The 14,761-nt window shown below is 41.8% G+C and overlaps 2 protein-coding genes across 2 annotated transcripts; both read right to left on the bottom strand.

The window, feature by feature from the left end:
- Positions 1-1,037: 1,037 nt before the first annotated feature.
- Positions 1,038-1,886, bottom strand: LOC117489283 (olfactory receptor 10A3-like). Its single transcript, XM_034138490.1, has one exon. The coding sequence runs from the start codon at positions 1,884-1,886 to the stop codon at positions 1,038-1,040; it is 849 nt and encodes a 282-aa protein (XP_033994381.1).
- Positions 1,887-13,553: 11,667 nt separating this feature from the next.
- LOC117489282 (olfactory receptor 51G2-like) lies at positions 13,554-14,411 on the bottom strand. The gene has a single exon (XM_034138488.1). The coding sequence runs from the start codon at positions 14,409-14,411 to the stop codon at positions 13,554-13,556; it is 858 nt and encodes a 285-aa protein (XP_033994379.1).
- Positions 14,412-14,761: the final 350 nt, after the last annotated feature.

Below are 14,761 nucleotides of genomic sequence, written 5' to 3'. Positions count from 1 at the left end.
GCCTTATTACCATATTTAATACATGTGGTCTCGGCGTAGGGTTAATAAGACAGTTATTGTTCCAGGGACTCAGCCTGGCAATGCGTCAAAGCCACCTAACATTACCTTTTAGCTCATTACAACACAACACACATTACAGCTCAGCGTCTTTCTATCTGCTGAGTTTCCATATCTACATGTGGAGAGGGGACATCAGTTTGCAGGATGTGATGTAGGCTTTGGACAACAGTGAAGGATCCTGGGTAATTAAGTCCCATGACACATCGCCATGATTTGATTTCCAACAATCCATTGACTCTACAGAAACAACATTTTTATGAGAAATGCCCAGTTTGCTTTGTCGATTGCTTTCACAACGTCTAGAGTGGGAATTATATTTTTTATTATCATTTTAAACTTTATGAATCCAGTTTGAATTGAGCGAATAAGGGATGAGATAACTGAATCAATAACGGTTGCTAGTGCTTTGCTGATGACATTGCTCTTTTCAATAAAATGATGTATGAGTATGGGCCGTTATCATGATGCATGAATACAGTCGTTTGAAGATATCTTCATCACAATATAAAATAGACACTACAAAGATGAATTGTGATACAGGCTTGTTTATTTTTCCTTGTTAATTTTGGTTACACCAAATACCAAAAGTCCAGAAACATCAACCCCCCACAAAGTGCTTTATAACATGATGCTTGTTCACACTACAGAGGACTATCCACATGATATGTTATAGAGACATCATTAAATGTACTATCAATCCCTATATATATATATATACTATATATATATATATATATATTTATACTTTACATCTCGTTTTAAATGTATACAAAGGCAATATATTAATATAGGTTTATATTTTCACTGTGTTTACATTAAGGTGACATTTGTCTGTTCATTAATGAATATTAGAATGCATGTGTATATATAATAAATACTACAAACAGTATGAACATAGTACACATTTTACCCATTTAATTAAAATGTTTTAATCCGCACTTTTCAAGACAAGATATTAAGATCCATTCACTGACACTTTAGTTACCAGACAGAAGTTTATAACGGAGCACATGTTTACATATGTTTCGTATTTTTGACATTTGCAGTCCGTACATGACAGGGTTCATTAGTGGCTGTATGATGAGAAAATACAGTGACAGAATAATACGCAGCACACTGGGAACACCGCTCATATCAAATCTACCCTGAAGTACTTCAAAGCAGCAGCCGAAAGAGAAGTTGAACAGGGAAACAAGGTGAGGTGTGCAGGTACTGACAGCTTTCTGTCTGGTCTGTTTGGAACCAGAGAAACACACTCTGAGGATCTTAATGTACGAGAAGAGGATTGGAAACAAAGGGACAAAAACAGTTGAAGCAGTGGTAAAATATCCATAAAAGTTGTTCACCTGAGTGTCAGAACATGCCAGCTTAACAACAGCATAGTTACTACAATACAAACCATTTATTATGTTTCCACACAGTGTCAAACGGATGCTTAAATATAAAGTTATCGGGAACCTCACAAAAGAGTTCAACCAAACCAGAATAATGAAGATAACTGCTTTGTTAGAAGTCATACGTGTGTTATATTGCAGAGGATAACAGATAGCAAGATATCTGTCATAAGACATGACGGCTAAATTGTAAAACTCAATACCTCCATATGTATGCAAGCAGAAAATCTGCAGGAAGCAGAGCGGAGCAGAAACAGTGTGAATGTCAGAGAGGATCTGAACCAGAAGGAATGGAAACAACCCTGTACTACCATACAGTTCATTTACAAACAGATTACACATAAAAAGGTACATAGGTTCATGTAAGCTCCTGTTCACACAGATAACCACAATCAGAGACGTGTTGGCAACAATAATCACAATGTACAACATGGCAGTTATCATGAAACACAAGTACCTCAAATATCCAATATTCAAATAAGCTCCAAGAATGAAATAGGATACAGTTTCTGAAGTTAAATTGGACATCATTCTTAGAGGTTAAACGTTAATATATCTGAGCACATTTGAACTTCACAGTCTTAACTTACCACCCCCCCCAGAGTGTGTCAGGAACTGTAAATGAATGCAACATGAGCACATCACACACAGTGCAGTGTCTCTCACCTGCTGTGCTGCAGACTGCTGCAGTCCCTTCTGTCAGCTGCAGAGACTTCTGGTGCTTTAAAGATTCCAGAACACCAGAACCCAACAGGCCAGGCCCCTTAATATCAGGACCCAGACCAGCCTATCATCAAGAAAGTCATGTTTGGAGCAGCTCAATCTTTAGTTGACACATGTAAACGGTCAAACATTTTATTTTCTCCTTTGATTTATCAACTATTCTTTTGCAATATAGCATAACAAATTACATGGGGTTTTCCGTCCAAAAGTGTAAGTGATCTACTCTTTAGGAGGAGATTGTAAAAGTTCTCTAAAAATACAGGAAAAAAGCACATTATGATGTAGAGATGGCAAATCCGGATCCTTTTACGGACTCAAGGTCTTCTGAGTCAGTCATTGAAGAGATCCGGATCATACGAGTCATTTGAGTCATATGAGTCACCAAGAGCGTAGAAATCCTACCGGTGAAACAGGAGCAAATAGTCTCCAACTTTAAATAAATTCAAATTTTAGAGATACTAGTGAGGGCCGCAGTCCACTGTTTGTGTATTTGTAATTTTGAATTTGTCACACACAAAAACATGATCTAACAACGTTTGTGTCTTAATGCTTGTTTATTGCAGTATTTGGCTTCTTACACTTGACTGGGTGAAGTCGTCAAATGATCTGTGCATCTACGTTATCACAAACAGAGCTCACACTCACTGAGTCTGAAAACCATGACGAGTCTGAAACCGTTTGCTGTTTCGCACTGTGTGGAGTAATCCACTCATTCAGTCCGCTCACCGGATCTGAGTCTGCTGTTGACTCGTGCATGATGAGTCTGGATCTCTGGATCTGCTACGGTTACGGCTCTGAGTCCGCACGAGTCTGCTATGTTTTGCACAGTGAAGGAAGTTCCCTTGATTCAGTCAGTCAGTCAGGATTTGCGAATCTGAGTCTGCTGTTGACTCGTGCATGATGAGTCTGGATCTCTGGATCTCTGGATCTGCTACGGTTACGACTCTGAGTCCCCACAAGTCTGCAGGAAGTTTAACTGATATTATTCCCCTGAGCCAAACGATAACTTCTGGCAGCTATCCTACTTGCTAAAGGCTATAGGCAGATGGACTGGGGTACGTTGTAATGTGATTTTGCATGTTATAAGGAGAGTAGCGAGTGAAGCAATTTATAGTTTTAATTTGTACATACACCAGGTGTAGGACTCAAAGGACTCAAGTTAAGGAGAGGGGAGACTCGTCACTCCCAGGTCATTACAAGGATCCGGGTTAATGATCCGGATGAATCAGGACTCACCCATCTCTATTATGACGGTCTACTTCTGGTTAGGCTGGGCTTCTGGAAGCCAATTTGATATGTTTGCAATGATAAGAGCTTTGTGTGTATTGAATTGGATAAATCATTGTCGTTGGTTAAACCATTCTTTTAGATATTTAGACAATCCTTATGTCGCCGGTTAAAACCTTAACTGCCCTCTTCAGTTACAACACAAAATTCTTCGAGAGTGCCTCTATGGTGAACTACCAAGTAAAACCCTGTTCTTTATTTCCCTCTCACTGTGGCTGACTTTATATCCTACCAGCAGAAGCAGAAGTAAATGCACACCCATTAGTCTACTATGTGTATAAGTGTCATTATCTTCCGATGGAGTGATTGTCCAGACTTGCCTCAGATTGCACAGTCAAATGAAACTGGAAGCTTAAAATCATTTTCCATGGAGTCAGGGCCTCCTGCTTACTCCTGAGTTAACCTGTCTTTCTTCTGCTAAATAGTGACACCTATAGTGATAAACTATAACAAACCTTAAACTCTTTCTAGGGCAACTTGAAATGTAATGTTTTTTACATTGTGGATAATACAATATTATGTTTGATTATAATAACTTTCATTTTTATTATCTATTTGACCAGTCTCTTAATGAGGTTTGTACCAAGTTCCAACTCATTCCAACTCACTGCAACTCATACACCAACATTCATTACAAAATATGACCTTTCACATCTCAGTTAATACTCCCCCCTAGAGAATGTGTTGGGGTTAGGATTACAAGGACTGAAAATATCCACCAAAAGTATGATGATTGTATGAATTGTTGGTGAGTTATGAGCCTTTCTTTCTGTGCCCCACCTTCTGTGAAGACGTTTTAAATAAAACATCCATCCATCCATCAATCAATCTTCTCCCGCTTATCCGTGGTCGGGTCGCGGAGGTAGCAGTTCCAGCAGAGAGCCGCACACTTCCATTTCCCCCAGCCCACATCAACCAGCTCTGACTGGGGGATTCAAGGAGCTCCCAGGCCAGCGAAGAGATATAATCCCTCCACCAGGCCCTAGGTAGAGATATAATCCCTCCACCAGGCCCTAGGTAGAGATATAATCGCTCCACCTGGTCCTAGGTAGAGATATAATCCCTCCACCTGGTCCTAGGTAGAGATATAATCCATCCACCTGGTCCTAGGTAGATATATAATCCCTCCACCTTGTCCTAGGTAGAGATATAATCCCTCAACCTGGTCCTAGGTAGAGATATAATCCCTCCACCTCATCCTAGGTAGAGATATAATCCCTCCACCTGGTCCTGGGTAGAGATATAATCCCTCCACCTGGTCCTGGGTAGAGATATAATCCCTCCACCTGGTCCTAGGTAAATATATAATCCCTCAACCTGGTCCTAGGTAGAGATATAATCCCTCCACCTCGTCCTAGGTAGAGATATAATCCATCCACCTGGTCCTAGGTAGAGATATAATCCCTCCACCTGGTCCTAGGTAGATATATAATCCCTCCACCTCGTCCTAGGTAGAGATATAATCCATCCACCTGGTCCTAGGTAGAGATATAATCCCTCCACCTGGTCCTAGGTAGATATATAATCCCTCCACCTCGTCCTAGGTAGAGATATAATCCATCCACCTGGTCCTAGGTAGATATATAATCCCTCCACCTTGTCCTAGGTAGAGATATAATCCCTCCACCTGGTCCTAGGTAGAGATATAATCCCTCCACCTGGTCCTGAGTAGAGATATAATCCCTTCACCTCGTCCTAGGTAGAGATATAATCCCTCCACCTGGTCCTGGGTAGAGATATAATCCCTCCACCTGGTCCTAGCTGTGGAGGAAACTTCTGTGTAGTAATGCATGGAGTCACCGACTCAGGAAGGAGATACGGTGAGAGTTGGAGCTTTGATGTCAAACACTGATGGGTTTATTCAGAGTATTCGGCCGGAGGATTCACATCACAAATCAAAGAGTCAGAGGTTCTGACCACACGGTAGAGTTGCCACGTCAATTCTGAAGAACCTCTCTCTATGCTAGACCTTTTAACAGGTTCACAGAGAGAAATCAACATCTCTGAAGGAGTAGACTAAACACTGAATCATCTGCGTCCGACGCTCATGGCCTCAAGGATTTCACATCCTAGAGCCCACAAACACCGATAAAGAAGTGCCTCAGTGTTCTCACAACAATTACCCTACGTGCCAGTCAAGTTGACCGGTCTCACACTGGTGACAACAACACATATGGCACCAAGGCCTTTCCTTAAAGGAGATAACACATGTCAGAGTAAAAGGTTAGATATCTAGAAGAATTATTCCTTAACACTAGGTAGAGATATAATCCCTCCACCTGGTCCTGGGTAGAGATATAATCCCTCCACCTGGTCCTAGGTAGAGATATAATCGGTCCACCTGGTCCTAGGTAGAGATATAATCGCTCCACCTGGTCCTAGGTAGAGATATAATCCCTCCACCTGGTCCTAGGTAGAGATATAATCCCTCCACCTTGTCCTGGGTAGAGATATAATCCCTCCACCTGGTCCTGGGTAGAGATATAATCCCTCCACCTCGTCCTAGGTAGAGATTTAATCCCTCCACCTGGTCCTCGATAGAGATATAATCCCTCCATATGGTCCTAGGTCTGCCCTCGGTCTCCTCCCAGCTGGACGTGCCTGGAACACCTAGGGCAGGGGTCACCAACTACATTTGTCCAAGGGCCAAAATTAATCCAAGAGGCACTTTCGGGGGCCAGATATTTTTATATATATATATATATATTTATACATATATAATTGATTAATATGTTCACTTTATTGAAAAAATAATCTTTTTTTTTGTAAACCTGTATCCGTGGTAATAAAACTGAAAGCAGTCCTGATTGGCAGGGAAAGGAATACACTTTTTTATTAATACCGTGTCCTGATTGGTTGGAAACGGTTGCAGGATATAAGAAAATAGTTTGCCAGGCACGCATATCTCAAATAATGTATGCGCTGCCATTTCCCCACATAAACATAACAGTCTGCAATGAAACGGTTGTCTCCAGTGTGCTCCACTTCCTCCTTGGTGAACCGGTAACTTTCTTGTTAACCCGTTTTGGTTTAAAAACAGAATAAGGTCGGTTTTTTGGTTTTCCGTTTTGGTTTTAAAACAGAAAAACAAAAAAAACAACACCGGTTTTTAGTTTTTCCTATTCGGTTTTGAAACGGAAAAAACAAAGGAACCATACATGGATTAAACATAAACTTCTCCTCATATTTTCTAAATTAATATTTCATAAAAGTAATCATCATCTTTATATATATATATATATATATATATATATATATATATATATCATATATCACCTATACAGCACCTTTGGGAATGTAGGGTCTGGATCAAGGGCACAACAACGTTTTTTGACGAACTCGAACCCGTGTAACACGAGGTGACATGAGTGGGGGGCGAACGCACTAACCACTCCACCAACGCTACAGTCACCCCTGCCGTGCGGGCCGGATAAGAATGTCTGGCCGGCCGCCTGGTGGCATCCATAACCTGTTAACCTGTTAAGCCCGGAAGCCCCCGCCCGCGAAACTGTGTCTCAGGGCTTCTTAACATTTAACAACCTAATAATGTGTCTTACCCACTTAACGGGTAAGCTAACTGACTATACGAACCATTTTTACCGAAACAAAACACAAGTCTCACAAGAAGCGTCTAAATGAGCCCTGAGCGGAAAAAATGCTAACACACTTAGCACAGAACTCACGGTAGAAATACTTTATTACTTATCGGATCTGCACAAACAATATATCAGCTAGCAATCTGAGATTCCACAGATTCTAGAAATATAAGTATCATCACTGTGCGATCAAAACTCGCCAGGGGAAGCAAACCCAGACATCACACCACATAGCTTTACGGAGGAAAAACTGGATAAATGTCTGACCTTTTGCTGTTTCTGATCAAAAGTTGTGTTCAATAGCATTAAAACGAGAAAAACGCTGCTGAAGGTTACTCCATAGGTTAATCCAATGTGTCTGTGCCATTTTGAAATGATTACTGATAATCCATCTTCATATTTATATCAATAACGGAGATTTCATATTAGCTGCTACCAGAGTGTATGACAGCTTCCTATTTAGGGCATTCTGGCTAGGAATCACTCATTCACCAATGGGTAATGTTTAGATGGATTTTAGGAACTTCCCCTCGATTATATTGGCTCTAACAGTTAAAAAGAGGTGTCAATCACCAAAATCGACCGAGGGGGGGCCAGAGATATGGAAAATGCACCCAAATGACCCCAGAAGTGGATTTTTTTTTCTTCTAAACCTCTAAAAAGGTCAAATGTCACTTGTTTTGCATCAATCTTGATACAGGGTACTTCTTATATGTTATAGTTTGGATTCCTAAAGCTTTTAGTCTCCGATCCCATCATTCAAGGGTGGTTTTCACTATAAGTATTTTTTTTACTATGTTCAATCTGAATTTACTTTAAAATAAAAAAAGTATTTATTGATTCTGACTTTTCTGCATCCAACTCACAGGTTTATCGTTGCTTTGAGAAAAAAGATGATTAATTTAGCCCTTTTAGAAGTGAAGATATAGTCATTTGTTGTGGGAATGTCATTTTCGAGCCTGAGACCTGAAAAATAGGCTCAGGGGTTAACAGGTTAACCAGTTAAGCTAGCAAGCTGAGATTCCACATATTAGTATCATCACTGTGCGATCAAAACTCGCGGCAGGGGAAGCTAACCCAGACATCACACAACGTAGTTTTACGGAGCAAAATCAGAAAATGTTCTTACCTTTGCTGATTTTCTGATCAAAAGTTGTGTTCAATGGCGATTACAACGATAAAAATGCTGCTGAAGGTTAATCCATAGGTGAATCCAATGTGTCTGTGTCACTTTGAAATGATTACTGGTAATCCATCTTCATATTTATGGCATAAGCCTAGGTTTCAGTTTTCAGTTTTCAGAGCGTAACAAAGCTTTCGGTTTGGGCAAGCTGCGTGCGCATCACTCTCACTCCTTATTTGGTAACATGTAGGTGGATTTAGGAACTTCCCCTTGATTTCATTGGCTCTAACGGTTCAAAAGAGATGTTAATCATCAGAATCGACCGAGGGGGGCCAGAGATATGGAAAATCCACCCAAATGACCCCAGAAGTGTGTTTCTTTTTCTAAACCTCTCTAAAGAGGTCACATTTCACTTGTTTTACATCAATCTTGATACAGGGTACTTATTATATGTTATAGTTTGGATTCCTAAAGCATTTAGTCTCCGATCCCATCATTCAAGGGTGATTTTCACTATAAGTAATGTATTTTTTTTGGACGGACACTAAAATTGACTTTTTTTTACTATGTTCAATCTGAATTAACTTTCAAATAAAAAAAATTCTATATTGATTCTGACTTTTCTACTTCCAACTCACAGGTTTATCATTGCTTTGAGGAAAAAGATTATTAATTTACCCCTTTTAGAAGTGAAGATATAGTCATTTGTTCTGGAAATATTCGAGCCTGAGACCTGAAAAACAGGCTCAGGGCTTAACAAGTTAAAGGGTTAACCCACACAAGGCTCCTAGACCTGATGGCATCCCTGGCCGTGTTCTCAGGGTGTGTGCAGTTCAGCTGGCAGAGTTGTTCACAGACATCTTCAACAGGTCCCTGCTGCAGTCTGTAGTCCCCATATGCTTCAAACACTCCACCATCGTTCCTGTCCCCAAAAAGTCAAAGATCACCAGCCTCAACGACTACCGCCCAGTACCGGTTAGTCAAAACCTTCATCACCTCCTCCCTCCCTGACTCTCTGGACCCCCTACAGTTTGCCTACAGAGGAAACAGGTCCAAAGACGACGCCATATCCCTCACCATCCACGCTGCCCTCTCACACCTGGACCAGAGGAACACTTATGTGAGAATGCTGTTCATTGATTACAGTTCAGCTTTCAATACCATTGTGCCCTCCAAGCTGGCCATCAAGCTCAGAGACCTCAGGCTCAACAGCGCCCTCTGTGACTGGATCCTGAACTACTTGACGGGCAGACCCCAGGCAGTGCGGGTGGGAAACATCACATCCTCCACCCTGATCCTCAACACCGGAGCCCCTCAAGGCTGCGTGCTCAGCCCTCTCCTCTACTCCCTGTTCACACACGACTGCGTGGCCACACACAGCTCCAACACCATCGTGAAGTTTGCTGACGACACGACCGTCATCGGCCAGATCACCGATGCTGATGAGACGGCGTACAGAGAGGAGGTCGAAAACCTGACATCTTGGTGCCAGGATAACAACCTCCATCTCAACATCAGCAAAACCAAGGAGCTGATTGTGGATTACAGGAAGCAGCAGAGAGAGGGACACGCCCCCATCACCATCAATGGGACTACGGTGGAGAGAGTCAGCAGCTTCAGGTTCCTCTGTGTCCACATCACTGAGGACCTGGCATGGACTCTTCACATTACCACCATCACCAAAAGAGCTCGACAGCGGCTCTTCTTCCTCCGCAGGTTGAGGAGGTTCAACGTGGACTCCAGGATACTCTGCAACTTCTACAGGTGCACCATAGAGAGGATCCTGACCTTCTACAGGTGCACCATAGAGAGGGTCCTGACCTTCTACAGGTGCACCATAGAGAGGATCCTGACCTTCTACAGGTGCACCATAGAGAGCATCCTGACCTTCTGCAGGTGCACCATGGAGAGGATCCTGACCTTCTATAGGTGCACCATAGAGAGGATCCTGACCTTCTACAGGTGCACCATAGAGAGGATCCTGACCTTCTACCTCCTCAATCGTAAGGCTTTACAGAGGGTGGTGAAAACTGCACAGCACATCACCTGGACGGAGCTGCCGTCCATGGAGGAACTTTACTCCCAGCGGCTCAGGAAGAAAGCCTCAGGATTATAAAAGACTCCCATCACCCCAGCCACAAACTGTTCTGTAAATATCATACCAACCAATAACTTGTATATAGACTCTTATTGCACTATTTCACTTTATTTACTATTTTTAGGGTCTGAGACCTAGGTCAGCGAAGACCCTATTGAAATCGGTCGCGCAGCGACCGATAAACCTTTGACCCCCGCAACATATGTGAAAACTCACCAAATTTTGCACGCGCGTCAGAAGTGGTGCAACTTGCGATATGTAATTGGTTCCGGAACTTTGCGTAAAAAATTGCGTAGGCCACGCCCACTTCCGTTTTTAACGTAAACTCCCCCCACTTTAACTTTCACGTAAACGAACGAAACTCGTTACGCATATCTAGGGTGCGGAGACGAACAAAAAAGCTTCTTGGAGGGGTATAAAATAACGTACAGGAAGTCGGCCATTTTGAATTTGGCGTCGGAAAAACGCGATTTATCGCGTTTTTCGTCCCCCGCACAAAATCTATCTTCTCCCAGGGACTTTATCCGTACGACTCGAAATTCGTCGGGTAGCGTCTCGAGACATGGGCAATTCAAAGTTATCACGGAAGTTTTTTTCTTTCCCACGGCATAGCCGTGATTTGGCGCCAAAGTTCGCGTTCGCTTGATGCTAGGCGATCCCTCGCCATGGAACACGATGATGTCATAACACCAACTGACATACTCAGAACGCCACCAAACTTCACATGATGGTTAACACTGCGGCCCTGAACAGCTCTACGTCAAATTTGATGTTACTTAATATGGCGTTACCATGGCAATGCATCCCTCGCCATAAAACACGGTGTCGCTGTAACTCCAATGGACACGGTCCCATCGTCCCCCAATCTTCACTTTTATATCACCGGTCCATGCCTCAACAGCTCTACGTGAAATCTGAGATCTCACCGTATGCCGTTTCCATGGCAACGCATCCCTCGCCATAAAACACAATGTTGTCTTATGTCAATGGAAAATGGTCCAAACTGCACCACACTTCAGATGATGGCTAATGGTCCGGCCCTCAACAGCTCTACGCCAATTATGGGATGTCATCATATGCCGTTTCCATGGCAACGCATCCCTCGCCATAAAACACAATGATGTCTTAACTCAATGGAAAAGGTTCCAAACTGCACCAGACTTCAGATGACAGTTAATGGTCTGGCCCTCAACAGCTCTACGCTAATTCTGGGATGTCATCATATGCCGTTTCCATGGCAATGCATCCCTCGCAATAAAACACGGTGTCGCTGTAACTCCAATGGACACGGTCCCATCGTCCCCCAATCTTCACTTTTATATCACCGCTCCATGCCTCAACAGCTCTACCTGAAATCTGAGATTTCACCGTATGCCGTTGCCATGGCGACAGATCCCTCGCCATGAAACACGGTGTTGTCTTAACTCAATGGAAAATGGTCCAAACTGCACCAGACATCAGATGACAGTTAATGGTCCGGCCCTCAACACCTCAATATGACAATAGTGAGTTTTCCTCAAAAGCTGTTGCCATGGCAACGCATCCCTCGCCGTTAAGCACCATATTGCTTTAACTCCTGTGTAAATGGTAAAAAAGTGTTCAAATTTCACATATGTGCTAACCGTCAAGCCCTCGAGACATATATGTGTCAGTTTTTAGATTTCGTCAAATGTCGTTGCTATGGTAACAAAATGGTCGCCGTGAAACACGGTTTTCTCATAATTCCAGTTAACATGCGCCAAACGGCACAAAACTTCAAAGGTTTGATAACGATGCAACCCTCAACACATCTAAGCGTATTATGGGGTGTCATCAAATGCTGTTGCCATAGCGATAGATCAGTCGCCATCAAACACAATGTTTATGATACTGCTGTAACTCCCATGTACGTTGTCCGATCGGCCTGAAACTTCCCATGTTTGCCAACGGCCGAGTCCAGAAAACTCCTGCGTGACACGTCGACGTGCGGACAACAGCCTGCGGAGCGTCGAAGACCCGCTCAACGCTGCTTGCAGCTTTAACTCTTTTTGTATTTACTATTTACCTGCACTATATTTTTCTGTGTATCTGTTTTATTGTGTTGCACTGTTGGAGGAGCCTGTGAACTAAGATTTTCATTATCATAACTGCACTGTAGCTATGTTCGTATGAACAATAAAAGCCTTGAACCTTGAACCTTGTCTAACAAAACCGATGTGTCCCAGCACATTTGTGCTCAGGCCTTATTACCATATTTAATACATGTGGTCTCGGCGTAGGGTTAATAAGACGGATATTGTTCCAGGGACTCAGCCTGGCAATGCGTCAACGCCACCTAACATTACCTTTTAGCTCATTACAACACAACACACATTACAACTCAGCGTCTTTCTATCTGCTGAGTTTCCATATCTACATGTGGAGAGGGGACATCAGTTTGCAGGATGTGATGTAGGCTTTGGACAACAGTGAAGGATCCTGGGTAATTAAGTCCCATGACACATCGCCATGACGTGATTTCCAACAATCCATTGTTTAAATTACTCTACAGAAACAACATTTTTATGAGAAATGCCCAGTTTGCTTTGTCGATTGCCTTCACAACGTCTAGAGTGGGAATTATATTTTTTATTATCATTTTAAACTTTATGAATCCAGTTTGAATTGAGCCAATAAGGGATGAGATAACTGAATCAATAACGGTTGCTAGTGCTTTGCTGATGACATTGCTCTTTTCAATAAAATGATGTATGAATATGGGCCGTTATCATGATGCATGAATACAGTCGTTTGAAGATATCTTCATCACAATATAAAATAGACACTACAAAGATGAATTGTGATACAGGCTTGTTTATTTTTCCTTGTTAATTTTGGTTACACCAAATACCAAAAGTCCAGAAACATCACCCCCCCCCCCACAAAGTGCTTTATAACATGATGCTTGTTCACACTGCACAGTTCACACTACAGAGGACTATCCACATGATATGTTATAGAGACATCATTAAATGTACTATCAATCCCTATATATATGTATACTATATATATATATTTATACTTTACATTTCGTTTTAAATGTATACAAAGGCAATATATTAATATAGGTTTATATTTTCACTGTGTTTACATTAAGGTGACATTTGTCTGTTCATTAATGAATATTGGAATGCATGTGTATATATAATAAATACTACAAACAGTATGAACATAGTACACATTTTTCCCATTTAATTAAAATGTTTTAATCCGCACTTTTCAAGACAAGATATTAAGATCCATTCACTGACACTTTAGTTGTTAGACCTACCAGACAGAAGTTTATAACAGAGCACATGTTTACATATGTTTCGTATTTTTGACATTTGCAGTCCGTACATGACAGGGTTCATTAGTGGCTGTATGATGAGAAAATACAGTGACAGAATAATACGCAGCACACTGGGAACACCGCTCATATCAAATCTACTCTGAAGTACTTCAAAGCAGCAGCCGAAGGAGAAGTTGAACAGGGAAACAAGGTGAGGTGTGCAGGTACTGACAGCTTTCTGTCTGGTCTGTTTGGAACCAGAGAAACACACTCTGAGGATCTTAATGTATGAGAAGAGGATTGGAAACAAAGGGACAAAAACAGTTAAAGCAGTGGTAAAATATCCATAAAAGTTGTTCACCTGAGTGTCAGAACATGCCAGCTTAACAACAGCATAGTTACTACAATACAAACCATTTATTATGTTTCCACAAAGTGTCAAACGGATGCTTAAATATAAAGTTATCGGGAACTTCACAAAAGAGTACAACCAAACCAGAATAATGAAGATGACTGCTTTGTTAGAAGTCATACGCGTGTTATATTGCAGAGGATAACAGATAGCAAGATATCTGTCATAAGACATGAAGGTAAAATTGGAAAACTCTAAACCTGCATATGTATGCAAGCAGAAAATCTGCAGGAAGCAGAGCGGAGCAGAAACAGTGTGAATGTCAGAGAGGATCTGAACCAGAAGGAATGGAAACAACCCTGTACTACCATACAGTTCATTTACAAACAGATTACACATAAAAAGGTACATAGGTTCATGTAAGCTCCTGTTCACACAGATAACCACAATCAGAGACGTGTTGGCAAGAACAATCACAATGTACAGCATGGCAGTTATCATGAAACACAAGTACCTCAAATAACCAATATTCAAATAAGCTCCAAGAATGAAATAGGATACAGTTAGTGATGTTAAATTGGACATCATTCTTAGAGGTTAAACGTTAATATATCTGAGCACACTTGAACTTCACAGTCTTAACTTACCACCCCCCCCCCAGAGTGTGTCAGGAACTGTAAATGAATGCAACATGAGCACATCACACACAGTGCAGTGTTTATCACCTGCTGTGCTGCAGACTGCTGCAGTCCCTTCTGTCAGCTGCAGAGACTTCTGGTGCTTTAAAGCTTCCAGAACACCAGAACCCAACAGGCCAGGCCCCTTACCATCAGGACCCA

This window comes from Trematomus bernacchii, unplaced genomic scaffold, assembly GCF_902827165.1.
Source record: "Trematomus bernacchii unplaced genomic scaffold, fTreBer1.1, whole genome shotgun sequence".
NCBI lineage: Eukaryota > Metazoa > Chordata > Actinopteri > Perciformes > Nototheniidae > Trematomus > Trematomus bernacchii.
Note: the sequence above shows the minus strand (reverse complement) of the source record. Positions and strands in the feature narration are given on the sequence as shown.

What these genes read in the sequence shown, in the direction of transcription:
- LOC117489283 (XM_034138490.1), bottom strand. Translation starts at nt 1,886, where the DNA reads ATGTTGTACATTGTGATTATTGTTGCCAACACGTCTCTGATTGTGGTT.
- LOC117489282 (XM_034138488.1), bottom strand. Translation starts at nt 14,411, where the DNA reads ATGCTGTACATTGTGATTGTTCTTGCCAACACGTCTCTGATTGTGGTT.